At 36.6% G+C, this 14,516-nt stretch overlaps 1 protein-coding gene across 6 annotated transcripts in view; it reads left to right on the top strand.

Annotated features, from left to right (window-relative positions):
* The window catches only part of LOC129265683 (twitchin-like), a 125,239-nt gene extending 112,372 nt beyond the window's left edge, over positions 1-12,867 (top strand). For 4 of the 6 annotated variants that reach the window (XM_064100265.1, XM_064100271.1, XM_064100258.1 and 1 more), the window contains 6 exons: positions 3,765-3,944; positions 4,801-4,962; positions 8,347-8,496; positions 9,115-9,267; positions 10,194-10,301; positions 11,178-12,867. In XM_064100265.1, coding sequence (XP_063956335.1) covers positions 3,765-3,944; positions 4,801-4,962; positions 8,347-8,496; positions 9,115-9,267; positions 10,194-10,301; positions 11,178-11,422 — 998 coding nt within the window. In that variant the 3' untranslated portion in view covers positions 11,423-12,867. The remainder of the gene's footprint in view (positions 1-3,764; positions 3,945-4,800; positions 4,963-8,346; positions 8,497-9,114; positions 9,268-10,193; positions 10,302-11,177) is intronic. The other 2 variants (XM_064100278.1, XM_064100273.1) reach the window with 1 other exon arrangement.
* Positions 12,868-14,516: the final 1,649 nt, after the last annotated feature.

Raw genomic sequence — 14,516 nt, 5'->3', positions numbered from 1 at the left:
TTCTCAGTATCATGAGCTAGACCACGAGGTGTTGCAGGTTCGGCACTACGTAGATGATCGCTGGAAGCAGCAGCTCCGCCTCTGCCCTCGCATGTAGACTCCGATGCATGCCATTGCATAGCATGTCATTCTAGTTTGCTCTCACTTTCTGAGATCTGTAGTATAATGGCTTGCTCAAACACTGCAATAAACCTCTACTGCAAATCTTTGTAACATTTTGATTGTTTGGAAATAGTCAAGAAACCATCACATAATGTGCTGATTAACATGAATGAGATGGTAGTCAGCATAAATGGGATGGTAATTAAAAGGATTTTTTTTCCAAATTTCTATTGAAAAACTCACATGACATCATATTGTACAAATAAATAAAAAACAATTTGTTGCCTCATATCACTTGGTCTATATTGTACAGGTTTTTTTTCAGGTTTATGAGTGAAAAAAACCCTCTATGGATCTTTTTTTTTACAATTATTTTTGTTTATGCATCTTTACAAAACATTTAGGGCTTGTGGTAGTTGTATCAAGCTGGGCCCTGTTACACAAAGCTTAGCAATTGATTGCAGGGCTCATTTCTGTGATTGATCATATATACATGTAAAAATCAATACAATCAATACAATATAAATAAGCCTAGTGATCAATCATGAAGGCTTATGTTACAGGACCCCTTGTAAAAGCTACTCCATTTCAGCCAAGTTTCTTGTTCTAACTCTTTTCCAACATGATAGATTGTGGAGTCATGTTAGAGGGGCAATTTTCAAAAGAATAACTTATTTAATAAATCTTGTCAGGTATCAGAGCATACATGTAGCTCTTATCTTTTGCAAAACTTATGAAAATTTATTGAAACACTGACATTTTCATCAAATGTGCGATTTTCCTTTGTTCTCGAAATTATAAGTCATATGTTCACTCAATTTGTATCATTTTATAATTACAAATTACTCTATTTAGAAATTTGAATGAGCAAAGTACAATGAATTTTAATATTTCTTCAGAATGGGTGTCTTTGTAGTAGCACTGGGAGGATCGTCGGTGCAAAAGAGTACTATTTCATAGTGAACATACACATTGATCCAATAGGATCTATTGAAATCAACTTGGCCTGGGGGAGCGTTTCACAAAGATTTAAGAGTGACTAAACATCGCCTTTAAATTCATGTTTGCATGCTGTATAAAATGCATTACAGCATTTGCCAAATACTGCTCAGAAGACGTGGTTTACTGTGTATTAATCAGTAATATCGCAAATCAAATATGTGCGCGTCGGAACTAAACACAACTTTAAAGTCACACTTCTGAATATATGTGAAATATTTTTATGAAATGTATTTGTGAAACACAACCCTGAATTTGTTTGACAAATGTAGTGGCTGCTTTCCTTAACCATTGAAGTAACTTTAGATGGATGTGCTATTTAAGATATAATGCAGAGATCAAATGCTTCGAAGTAATTGAAATGTCTCTCAGAAGATAAGCCAAACCTATTAAACTCCACATTATTACTGAATCAAGTATCGCTCGAGATGTAAGTCTGCATAAACATTGGCACAGACCTGAAACATTTATATTTATGTTCTTATGCTGCAAGTCAAATGTCTTCCTATATGCAATTATACGAATTAACCTTTTAATTTTTAAAAGAGTAAAAACGTAAGCTATGCTAGGGACTCAATGGTGAATATTCCCCAATATTGACTAGATAGTATTTTGCTTCAAAATTGATTTTTTTTTTATCATCAGGGGCCTGTTGAAGAAAGAGTTTTAAACACAAGTCAAAATATCAAGTGCAAGTCCCGAATACGGGTGCTCCATTGGCTTAAAATCAAGTTGCGCAAGATTTTTTGAGTTGCGTTTGATCGCAACTCTTCTGCAACGGGCCCCTCATTAATATTGCATTTCAGAGTCATTTTCTATTTACTCTGTCAATATCATCTAAGCATGTGCAAAAAATTTGTTTATTAAAACCATGTACAATCATATGTATTTTCTAGGATGTTAAGATATGTATACATGTACATAAAATTATTTAATGGCTTTTGATAATTTGGTGTGAATAAGACTTGTCTTTTATTTGTCTGATTCTCGAAAGACAACTAATTTCCTGTCTATTTGTTTTCTATTCTTGTCATTATGATAAGAATTGTTTTCTTGAAGGGAAACATAGTTTAACTGATTTCAAGAATTTTCTTAGCTCAATAATTATTTATTGAATGAATATTGAATGACTTATGAAATCCTAATTCATATTAACGTCGTATCTATTTATTTCTACATTTCTATGTTAATTTGGTGCTAGAAATTCAAAAATGTGTCTGCTTTATATGCTTTGATGAAAGAAAAGCAATACACCTTTCAGCTAGTACAGTATGTTTTTCTAATAATATCATTAAGTGAGATAAAACCTTTAAAAGCTTGATGAAATTGCAATAAATTCATATAACATATGCCAAGAGTGCATGAATCATATATTTTCGTCTCTTCCATTATGCTTTATTGATTGCCTTGAATTTTTACTTTCCCAATATTCAAATGTTTCTATTTTTCACGATACATGTATGTATATAGCATGTCAGTTTGTTGATGTTTATTTATAGCTGACTGCACTGTTCACTTAATTTAGACTTGTTGCACATTTACTGCATTTTTAGCCCAAAGCTCCACTTCTCTTGAAATGCTCTCTCATTTTCTTCTTCTACTTCTTCTTTATATTCTCTCTCATTCTCCCTTCCCTCTTCCCCCTCTCTTCACCCATTCCTATCTCGCCGTATTGAATACTTTTTATTAAAAAAAATATTTTCTCCACTTTTGCATTATCTATTCTTGTTTACAAAATGACATCTTCTATGAATTACTTTTTTTTTTCTTTCCATTTTGCCTCTTTCACACTTCCTTACATTCAACCAATTTTTATTAAATCTTTTTTTTTTGTCTGTGTCAACCTTCATACAGGTATATTTTTCTTTCCTTTTTCCTCCTATTTCTATCGAAACTCTATTCCATTTTCCGTTCAAAATCCCAATTTCTCAGTCACCTTGTTCTGTTCACATATCTCCATTTTGTCTTCAGATATACCAAGTTATTTGAATCATTCACATTTCAATCTGGATAATTGCTCCTTTTTTCCCTCTTGTCTGCATGAGAGGAGAAATAGTGCATTTTCGTCCACAACCTTATTGCATTTTTATACACGCCTTTACATAGAGCCTGTTGCATAGTTCATTCATGCTATGTATTCACACACATTACCACCCAGCATTTAGCTTGCATTCTGCTTTTCAGGTGAGAAAACTAATCCTTTCATATTTTCATTCATTTTTCTCAATTTTCTATTAATTTTATTCCGCCCTCTTGTTTACATAATTAGCATGAGCCCACCTTTATATTAAAACGTTAATAATGTTAGATTGAATACTCTTTTTTTCATGCTCTTTTTATTTAATGTTTGTTGGATTAAAAAGTTGGATTAAAAAAGAATAGATCTAGTCTTTATTATATTTACATGTAAATCCTAACCTAGAGCTTCCCTATTTTTAATGCATAATGTAATATTGATGTATATTTTTGAATAAGCAATGTAATATATTTCATCATTTATGTAATATTTATACATATGGATTATTGAATGTAATATTTTAATGCCTTTTTGCCTTCATTTATTTATTTTATTCGCCGTCTTTATTATCCCCCTTCTTTTCTTATCACCATCCTCCTCCTCATTACGATGTCTAACATCAATGTCCCGTGTCGTTGACCCGCAGTCCGTGACCCCAACAGGAAGCAGGAGCACCAGGAGACGAGGTCCATGAGGAGAAGGAAGGAGGTATCCGACGACACCGAGGAGTCCAGCTACAGGGAGTACAAGAGCAGCAGAACGACGGAGGAGTCTTCGTCATCGTCGACCAGGAGGTCCAGGAGAGAGGCTTCGTCATACGATGAAGGTGAGATTAAAACTCTGTAATTTGTCATCATGTTCTCTCTGGCGATCTGTTCATACAATCAATGGAACTCTTCAGTTAGATGTTTCATAAAGCTGTTCCTAAACTTACGCTTCACTTTACGCGCAACTGGGACAGGCGCTTAAGTGCTACATGTAACTCAGCTCCTTAAGGATATATCATTTAGCGAAGAAAGGGTTACCAGCCGTGCGTAAAGTCATGCTTAGCTTACGAACAGCATTTTTAAACACCCACACCCAGCATTTACAATTGATTTGAGATGGTTGATAATAAAGCAAGCATGCCCCATCAGATATTCTTGGACATTATTTTTTGGAAATGTACTGTTATTCTCCTTTCAAATCTACCATGTCCCTTTTTTTACATTACTTTTTAAAAATACTTTTATTCATTTTTCTTAAGTGGTATGCCTCTTAATAATAAGATTCAGACCGTTTGCAGACAGAGTTGCTATCAAACAGGACTCTTAAAATCAAATGCAACTTGATTTTTCAGTGCTCTTTTGGGAGTCGCGCTTGATTTTTAAACTTGAGTTTAAATGCAATTCTTTCTGCAAAGGGCTCCTGACCTCTTACCAGAAAGATACAATCAATCTTATGACCGTTGTTAATTGTATGTTTCAATGAAACTATGTACTAGAAAGCTAAAATTGATTGTAAGAATGATTGCATCTCTTTAGATAATAGTGGAGTATTAAGGTTTTCATCTAAATCATGAGCATCGTACCATGTGATTTTGCATAGTTCCTTGATTAACTTCTTGTTGAACTTATCCACCATAACATGTGCATGTTGGTGATATCTGAAATTAAAAACATGTTGCAAATGAAACAAAACAGAAACGGTCAGTAGCTCGTCGTCATCGCGGAAACAGCAGCAGCAGAAGCAAGAAGAGGAGGAGGAGATTGACATCGACCTCGACGCCCCGGAGACAGAGAAGGCTGCCCTCATGATCCAGAAGGGATTCCGTGGACTCAAGTCGAGGAAGGGCAAGAAGACAGGTTGGGAACCAAACCACGATGGAGTTCCTTTTTTTGAAGGGTTCTTCTATCTCTGCGTGTAGCACCATTCACTCTATATCGTGTGATGTTTTAATGTAGATGTAGACGTAGAAAGGCTGGGTTCTATTATGCTTTGAAGTGTATTAGAGCCTCGACCTTTGTGTAGACTAGTTCAGGTTTCAAGACCTTGTGTGTAAAAATTTTTCCATGCTGAAGCAATAACTAAAACTGAATTATGATTCAAATTGATTAAAAATGATAAAACATCAGGTGTAAGAAAAGAGCAAAAATACCTTTGAACTTGATCAACTTAATAAAAGTTGTTAAGTGACTAAATGCAAGATTGTCTAGCACTTTTGACCTTAAGATCATTGGGATAATTGGCAAGATTTTAATTTTAGTTATATTGCTTTTGACATGGAAAGATTGTTAATACCCCTCTTATATATTGAGTGATTGAGGAACCGAATTGATTGAGAGTGTGCCAAGTATATGTTTGGACTAGTTGACTATTAACTGTCAGCTTAATTTGTCAGCTAAATTTCTAGGTTAATTGGGTCACTTGTGTCAATTACATGTATAATCAAGAGCTTTACTGAACAAAAAGAATCACATTTTTTTATTGATGATAAAATTAATGTAATTTTCAAGCTTTCTATGTCCAAGTCTGGCTTTCTTGGGAATGAAGGGGGGGGGGGGAGTTTTTATTAAATTTTGTGTGTTTTCTTTTGAAAACAAAATCTGTGAAGGGGAGATTGAGGGTTGTGGAACCGTCTTTACCAGTGATATAGTTTTCTTAATGTATTGTCCACTTCTATTTAATATGAATAATTAATTTGAATTGTTGTTATTGCACTTGCGCCTAGGTATCCGTGTGTTGTCTGACTGGTTTCCCATGTACAGTATAGCACTTGTTAATTTTTTTTCTGAAGTGATAATGTGTGTGCGATGTATGCAAGTGAACTTATGTATTGCATTTGATTGGAGTGTACTTTTACCGGCAGCTTAATGGTGTACTATTTGATTTGGTCAATAAGCCAATATCTTGGTGTACAGATTTATTCACATATTTGAAAAATATATATTTCTTATTCATAAACGTTGCTTTTTGCAAACTTTTGGAATTGCTTACATACATATATGTACACAGCTTTGGAAACATGTAAAAGTAGATATTTCAGCAAAGTTGAATGGACTCTCAAAATAAGGGGGAATTTTTTTTTTCTTCAAAATATGACAGTGCTCTAGTTTTAACATAAAATTCCTTCTTGTAAGCCAGAAAAGGGCCTTTTAAAGTTGTACAAGGGGTTTCCAGTGATAACAGGATTTATAATATTTGAAAATTGAGTTGCAGGAGCCTCCTGAAAACTGAGGGTGTTTTTAAGGGAAATATTAAAACTTGCATGAAATAGTTTATGTTTTGGTAACTATTCACAATGTTTCAAAGTCAGCTATCTTGAATTTAAAATTTCAAAAAGTTTTTACAACTAAAATACACATTCAAAAAATGGAATTTTACAATTCCTCATTGTATTTCGATAGATAGAGAATGAAGACACAGCCATACCTGATTTAGTTACCACCTGTGTAGAAGGGTCACCTGTCAATAAAGACTACAAATATAGTTTCCTTTGGTTAGAATTCCTGATTAAAACATGCAATAAAGCAACACGTGTATGAAAAAAAAAAACCGCTCATAAAGAGCACTTTTTTTGTCTCATGTGGGCGATCTTTATAACCTGGTTTCGCTGTATTCAGAATCTAAGATTTCTCGTCCATTTACTGACTGTAGCCTATTGTCTATAAGTGAAAACTTGCATGATGCATGTATCTGATTATCGGACCAAAGTGCTATTATATAGACCCACCTGTCGAATATTTTTTTGAATCTCTTAGGCTGATTAGACTTCAATCTAAGATTTTGAAAATATTGTGATCGTGATAAAAAAGATTTTATAATAATAATATAGGTATATTTACCCAGGGAAGCCACTTCAGTTCTGAAAACTGTTCTTCCAGCGGGCCCTGCTATTTTGATTTTTGATTGTGAAACTTGACTTATCTTTCCCATTTGTATTATTTATTGTGTGAGAGTAAGTGAAGACTAATTAAAAAAAAAAAAAAAAAAGTCAAGTTGGAACAAGTACTATAAGAAGGAACGACCGGAAGTCTCGACAGGCTTGCCTTCTTCTTCCGTACACTGATGATGATGATGATGAAGTGTTCTGTTAATGGATATTCTTTTCTGGGTAATCACTATCTTTTCAGTGTCTAGGTAGCATATTATATGTGTATCTTGAGTTTTTTCTCTTTTCAATTTCTTCACAGATGTACATTTTCTTTCAATCTTTGTATTACCCTTCTCTCTGTCTTAGTTTAAATTTAAACCCATGTTAAGTGTCGTTCATTTGTTCCCAAGCCTGCACTCTTTCTGTGACACCTGAATACACTCCTTATGATTACTAACAACACAGCATTCAAAAGGGCCCTGGAAAATTCACATTCACTGCAATTTTAAAGCTTATCAAATGTTGCAGATTTAGGCAGTAGGTTTCAAAAGTAACCCCTGAGCATAAAACAAAATATTTTTTTTTGCCTGATTGGCTATCAGCATTAGATATGAATGCTTTTTTCACAAATAGTTTGCTTTTCATGAATATTGGTGATTTGATTTAAAAGAAAAAGACACAGAGATTTATTTATTATGAACAACTATGTTTCAATACAATTGTCAGCTAGTTGGTTATTGAACTCTGGAGCACTTGGTCAAACTTCAGAATGCACAGACATATGAGTCAACGGTTTAGGGATCTGTTTCATGAAATTTGTCACCACTGAAAAGTCATCATTCCCTGACAGTTACCATAGTAACAGACAGTGATCAGCGCTTCTCGGACAATCAAAACCAAGGGTTTCATTAAAATTGTCAGTGCTGACTATTTCAGTTAAAAGACCAGTTAGTGAAACACCCCCGGACACACTGAAAATAATTTTTTTGAAGTATCAATGTTAATCGTATTGATGTCTTAATTAGACCAATACAATATCACCAAATCTAGAAAGGAAAGAAGAAGTAATTGTAACAAACAAACATTTATGTAAAATATCTTTGATACAACTTTGTATCTATGCTTACACATGTCCCACTGAAAACATTGGCAAATTGATATAACTTGGATCGCCTTCTGCTGTCGACTTCTCAAGTGATGTTTTAATTCAGTTAATAATACAAAATGATCAGAAATGAATCCCTTCTGATAGGGACTTAGGTCTGACTGTTTTGATGTGGTTTAACTTGCAAAGCTTTTATCCCAGGCAATGTTGTAGTTAGATAATGGTAAATGATAGGTATTTATTGATTGACCTTTGACCTCGTCTTGCCAGGAGGTGAATCAAGAGAGGAGGTCTCAGAGCAGAGGTCAGAGTCTCGCAGGACAGAGAGGTCAGATGTTGTCGATGGCCAAGCAACGGGAGAGGTAGAGGCAGGCTACAGCAGCATGTCAGCCCACAGAGAAACAGTACAAGAAGGAGACGGTAGGTTTTAAGCAGAATCTCTCTCCATTTCCTTCAAATTCAAGATGAATATAAGAACAGGTGTGTGTTTCATAAAGCAGTTAGTATGTTACGAGCGACTTTATGAATGACTGGTATCCTTTCTTGTGTTAAGTAATACACGCTAGATTTCCATTGGCGTTGATTTAGTTCACCAGTCTTTCGTAAAGTTTCATATAATTCACGAACAGCTTTATAAAATACCCAACAGGGGTGATAGGGCTCCGTAGCAAATCATGATCAAGGTTTCCATGGTTGGTACTATAATGACAAAGTTCCAATAGTTGTAGGTCTTCATGAAAGGTGCGGCTGTTCATGAGAGGTAATATGGAGAAAAAGTCAGGACACTATCACAACGTGATCAGAAAGTGTTTAAGTGTGGTGAATTAGTGTGCACTGTATTATGATTTTGGATTCACCCAACAATGAATTTAATCTTCTGTGATTTACCGGGGGAAGGGGGGAGTGTCATATTTCTAATCTGTGTGATGCCTAATTAGCGTCTCAAAAAAAAGTCGAAAGTTCATTGTTAGCTACCAGAGATCCCCCGTGCCACTGCTGAAGCATAACATCAATCTTTGTCTTCTGCGGTTAATACAGAACCTGCTCAAACAACAGGAGAGATCTCTGTAGCCCAAGGTGAGATGCAAGCCGAGATGGAGCTTGACATGACTGACCCTGATGCACAGGTTAGGGTGACCGGCGACGCTGCACAGTACTCGACTACCGCGGACGCCGCTGATGGCTCATCAGGTGTGTTGTTCAGCTCAGTTTGACAATTATACCAATACATATCAAGCAGGAGTAATAGTCACATTTCATGATGTTGCAAGTTCATGCTTTGAGGTTCAGAAATCAAGCATAAGTTTAGAAAGATGATCTAACAATAATGATAATAATAATACCAACACGCTTATATAGTGCATATCACTGCCAAATGTGTCCCTATGCGCTTGATCGGATATCATTACCCTGGCTTTAGCCAGCAGCCTTTTACAGTGTGGTGGCATTTCAAGGAGTAAATTCCTTCCAAGTACCCATTTACCTCACCTGGGTCGAGTGCAGCACAATGTGGATAAATTTCTTGCTGAAGGAAAATGCGCCATGGCTGGGATTCGAACCCACGACCCTCTGTTTTAGAGTCCAGTGACTGATCCACTGGGCCACAATGCTCCATATCTAAGGATGTAGATTTGCAGTGAATAGTGAACTGTGGGAATACAGGTATAGTAACTCTGCCCAAGTCGACCTTCCATATTAAAATAATCACCTAAGTCGAAGCAATTTTTAGACCAGATTATTCAAATACGGTATCAAGTAGATTTCTGTTGTCTCAGAAGATTTGACTTAGGCAGAGATACATGTATGCTTATTCTTGGAGGTGACACGACTTTTGCTCCTGCGACAATTGCTCCGGTCTCAATATCTCAGAGGGCATGGGGTTATAGTAAGGATAGCAATAGAGTTTTGCATTCAACATAATGTAAAGATAAGGATCAGAGTTGATTTATTTTTGGAGGTTAGATTTCATGTTTGGCTTAACATGCAGATTTTCCATTGGAGCAATTGTCATAGAACCTTCTTGGTATAACATTAGATACCTTGTATTTTTTATTTTATTTACACTTAGTTGTTAGTTGTATATTCATTTTATCATCTGTTTGTCTTAAACTTTTCAGTCCCAGGCTACCAAGGTCCCGTCGTGCTCCAGAGACCAGAATCTCAGACCGTTGAAGAAGGTCAGGCTGCAAACTTCTGTCTCCAGCTTGAAAGCCCTGCTGATGTTGGTAAGTTGGTTTCCAATGGTTGAGGTAGGGACATGAAATATTATGTAGATTGACCAGAGACCGTTGTCGGGAGGATGGACATTTTCTTTATTATACTTGGTCATTCCATAAAGACCTTTTTCTAAAGACTATATGAACATTTATAAATTCCATTATCCGACGAAGATTCTGCTAGGATCGAAAGCTTAGGCCCCTTTTGACTTTCTAAGTAGCATCAGACATGGACATACTGAAGCTTTTCGACATGCAATCATTGGAGTAAAATCACATGCATAAATAGAATGTTACAATAAATAATAGAAATGAATGAAACAGTGGATTCTGAATAATGAACTGTGATTGGCTGGCAAGGTAAACAATATGAGGCCTAGTAAACAGCCATTAGGAGATGAATGAATAAATTCCATTAAGAGAGCCTTTATCATGTATTATTTTGTATACAGGGGCTTAGTGATCATGGTCTGACTCAAGCTTATGGGAGTCAATAAGTGCAAATATGAAAAAAAAAACTTGTGCAATTCCAACACTATGTTATTCAGATTGAAACTCCTTTTTGAGTGTACATCATCTTCAAATTAAAAAAAAAGTTAGATATTTGGCTAGAACTTGGCATTTTGCAGAGCCTTTTTATTTGCAGCTATTAGGTCTTTTTGGCAACATTGCTTATTAATGTTAGGGCATTAGGAGAGGTGTGACATGTTTCTTGGAATGCCTCAATCACAATTTATGCTGTCTTCAATGTTAACCTCATACATGTTCCCCCACTTTTTCATGTTGCATTTGCATCTGTCCATTATGTGTATTCTGTGGTTTTCTCTCTAGCTTGTAATGGGTACTTACTCAACCCTTGTTCTTGTATCCTTCCCCCCCCCTCAGTTTCTTGGATCTTCAATGGCAATGAGATCGAGGATGGCGGCCGCTTCAAGGTCTGGTCTGAAGACACAAGCTACTTCCTAAGCATCCCCTTGGCTCTCTCCACGGACTCCGGAAACTACACCGCCCGCGCTGCCAACGACAGTGGCGAGTGCTCCACGACCTTCATCCTGAACATCACCACACCTGAAGAGGGTGCTGTTGAAGAAATCGACGTCCAAGCCCTGATTGACTCGGTCCAGGAATAAATCTTGAACAAAGGTTAAACAAATCAAGAAACAAAACCAAGAAAAACTCTTAAAGAACCAAGAATTTGAATGTTTTTGGAATGGAAACAAGCAAAAAAAAAAAGATATGATGGACGCCCGTGACAACTCCAGAGAAGAAATGAAGATAAAACGTAGAGAAAACATGACTTGGAATCCGCACACTTCACGAGAATTTAGATATAGCTGTATAGCTGAATAGGCAGAGATGACCAGTTTGTTCTGTGTTCTGTCTGTCTTGTATTAGTTTACCTTTTCTCTTGAATGAATTGATTTATTGATTAATTCAGTTCTTGAATCTTTATTCTTATAATAATGTTATAGATATTTTCTGTCTAGATATTGCAAAAGAGCATTAGAAGCTTATAGCAATTAATTTGTCTTTGATAAAAGAGTATTATTTATATCTATGCATATAAAGCTTAATTCTGTGATGACTTTTATAAGTGTGGAATATATTTGGTATTACTGTGTATTTATTCAAACTATGATTTCGAAAAACTGGTCATCTCGATTTTGAAGACAAAACTGCCCCTGGGACATGGCAAACGTATTTCACACTCACACAGGTCAGAGGTCATTTAGTTTAGCTGAACTGCCCTCTAGTCTTCCTCACAGTCTTTTCTTTTCATATCTGTGATTTCTTTTGTATTCAAAGATTTATAAGAGGCAAGCTGTAAATAGGAATCATTGCATGCATTACGAGGAATGTGAGTTTAAAAGGAGAATAACTTGATTTTTATACATATACGTCGTTTTGAGACGATGATAGAGAGTCAATCCACTGAAAAGTTGGAGGGACAAGTGGATTGTGTAGATTATACAGTATAGTGGCGTGAAGATTGTCAGTGCGACATGGAATCCAATTTTGTGCCTAAAATTCACAAATTATCATTTTTTTAACACACCTTAATTTGTGATGAAAACGATGCAAATTGCTTTTCATGTTGGAGATGTCACTGCTCAGATGCCAAGTGTATGTGAGATGATAGCATATTGCCTTTAGGAAGTAAACCTATCATTCTCACAGAGTGGAAAAATGCCTTGAAATTTACTTTTGTAAGTATCCTCAGCACCACTTCATCACTTTGGAGAATCTGTAACGCCCTTTTATAATGTATAGAATATTATATTTATTATGAGTATGCAAAATTTGCAACTCGACAAAGTACTGTGATCTATGAAAAAAAAATATGAGTGCAATTGTGATGATGATGATGATGATTAATTTTCATACATTTTCTGTTTGTTATTTAAACATTTCTCTCTTTATTTTGTGCGTCTTGCTTGCCTTAATTTTGCCATGTTCCCACTGATATTTCAAAGAAAAAAAAAAGAGTAACAATTAAAAATACTAATTGCAGTGCCATGTTAAACTTAGAGGGGCAGCCATCTAAATAAATCTGTACGCAGAATACAACAGAGAATTGATCTTACTTGTTTTCTTCGGTTATTTCATGTGTTGAAGTTGTCTGACAGATTGTTGATGTATTTTGGGATGGTGGTATGTGTGGTAATCGTGATGGAGGGGTGATCTAATGGCGGTGAAGATGCTGATAGTATGTGTTGTAATGGTGATGGTGGTGATTTTTTACCTGATCACTTAAAATGCTACCAGAGGACCTACAGCTTCAGGTCCTCTTTGTAGGACCTAATGATCAGGATAAATGCCATACCAAAGGGCACCAGTTCATCAAATTTTCGGTGAGAGTGATTATGATGGTGTTGACGATGAAGAAGGATGGACAATTCTGGTTGTGGTTATGGTGGTTACATGTGATGGTGCAATGGTGATAGAGATGAAAGTGGTTAACATGGTGGTGCAGTGATCATTTTGAAACCCGTAGGTATGGTGGTTGATGTTCTGATGATGAGGAGTGGTAGGTGTTGTGATGGTGGTGATGACAGTGTGTTAGGTGTGGTGATAAAAGTGATCCTGAAGATGTGATTGAAGGGGATGATGAAGGTGTTGTAACCGGGTTGAAAGTTATGATGATAAATTTTTCTTTGGTGCGGAGATGGTGATGAAGGTATAGTAGGTCTGGGGGGCGTTTCATCAACATTTTCGTCCGACAAGTTGTCAGATCTGACATCTTTCCTTGATAATGATTGGCTGAGAGTCACTGTTACCATAGTAGCTGTCGGATAAAACAGTACTTGTCGGATAAAATGTCCGACAAGTCCTTTCATGAAACGCTCCCCTGATGGTCGTGGTGGTGGTGATTATGGTGCGATTGTGAAGATGGATGTGTGGTATGTAGATGTGTTGGTCATCGTGATAAAGGTAATCTAGGTGCGATTACAGTAATAAAGGTGTCATAGGCGTGGAGATCGAGGTAGCGGTAAATGTGCTGTAGGTGAGGTGTTGACGGATGAAGGTGCAGTAGGTGTGGAATTGGTGAAGGTGAAGCTGTAATGGGGATGGTGAAGGTGTTTTGAAGGTGTCTGATGGTGGTGTAGATGAAGGTAATGATAAAATTGTAGTGGTGTACCACACCATCATCACCACAATACATGTCAGGCATCCATGTGGTAGGTGTGGCGATTGTGGTGATGATTGAGGTGTGATAGGTATGGTGGCGGTGGTGATAAAGGTGTGGTGATGGGGATGATGAAGGTGTATGTCTGATGGTGGTGATAAAGATGTGATTGTAGATGAGATGGAAGTGTGGGGATGGTGGTATGGAGGTGTAGTTTTGGAGTTGGTGGTGATGTTGAAGGTGAATGTGTGATGGGGATGATGAAGTTATGCTAAGCATGATGGAATGGTAATGATGAAGGTGTGGTAGGTATTGTGGTGGTGGTGATGACAGTGTTTTCTGTGTGATGATGGTAGTGGTGGAGAAGATGGGATGGGGAGGATGAAGGTGTAGGCCTGATCAAGGTAGCGGTGGTGATACAGGTATGTTGGGTGTGGTGATGGTAGAGATGGATAGGTGGTATATGCGTTGATGGTGTTGATGATGCAGGTGTTGTAGGTAGGATTGTGGTGGTGGTGATGATAAAGGTGCGGTAGGTGTGGTGATGACAGTGATAAAGTTCCCGTAGGAGAATTGATGGTGATGATGACGAATGT

Source organism: Lytechinus pictus, chromosome 1, assembly GCF_037042905.1.
Source record: "Lytechinus pictus isolate F3 Inbred chromosome 1, Lp3.0, whole genome shotgun sequence".
NCBI lineage: Eukaryota > Metazoa > Echinodermata > Echinoidea > Temnopleuroida > Toxopneustidae > Lytechinus > Lytechinus pictus.
The sequence above is the reverse complement of the archived record's forward strand: the minus strand, read 5'-3'. Positions and strand labels throughout refer to the sequence as shown.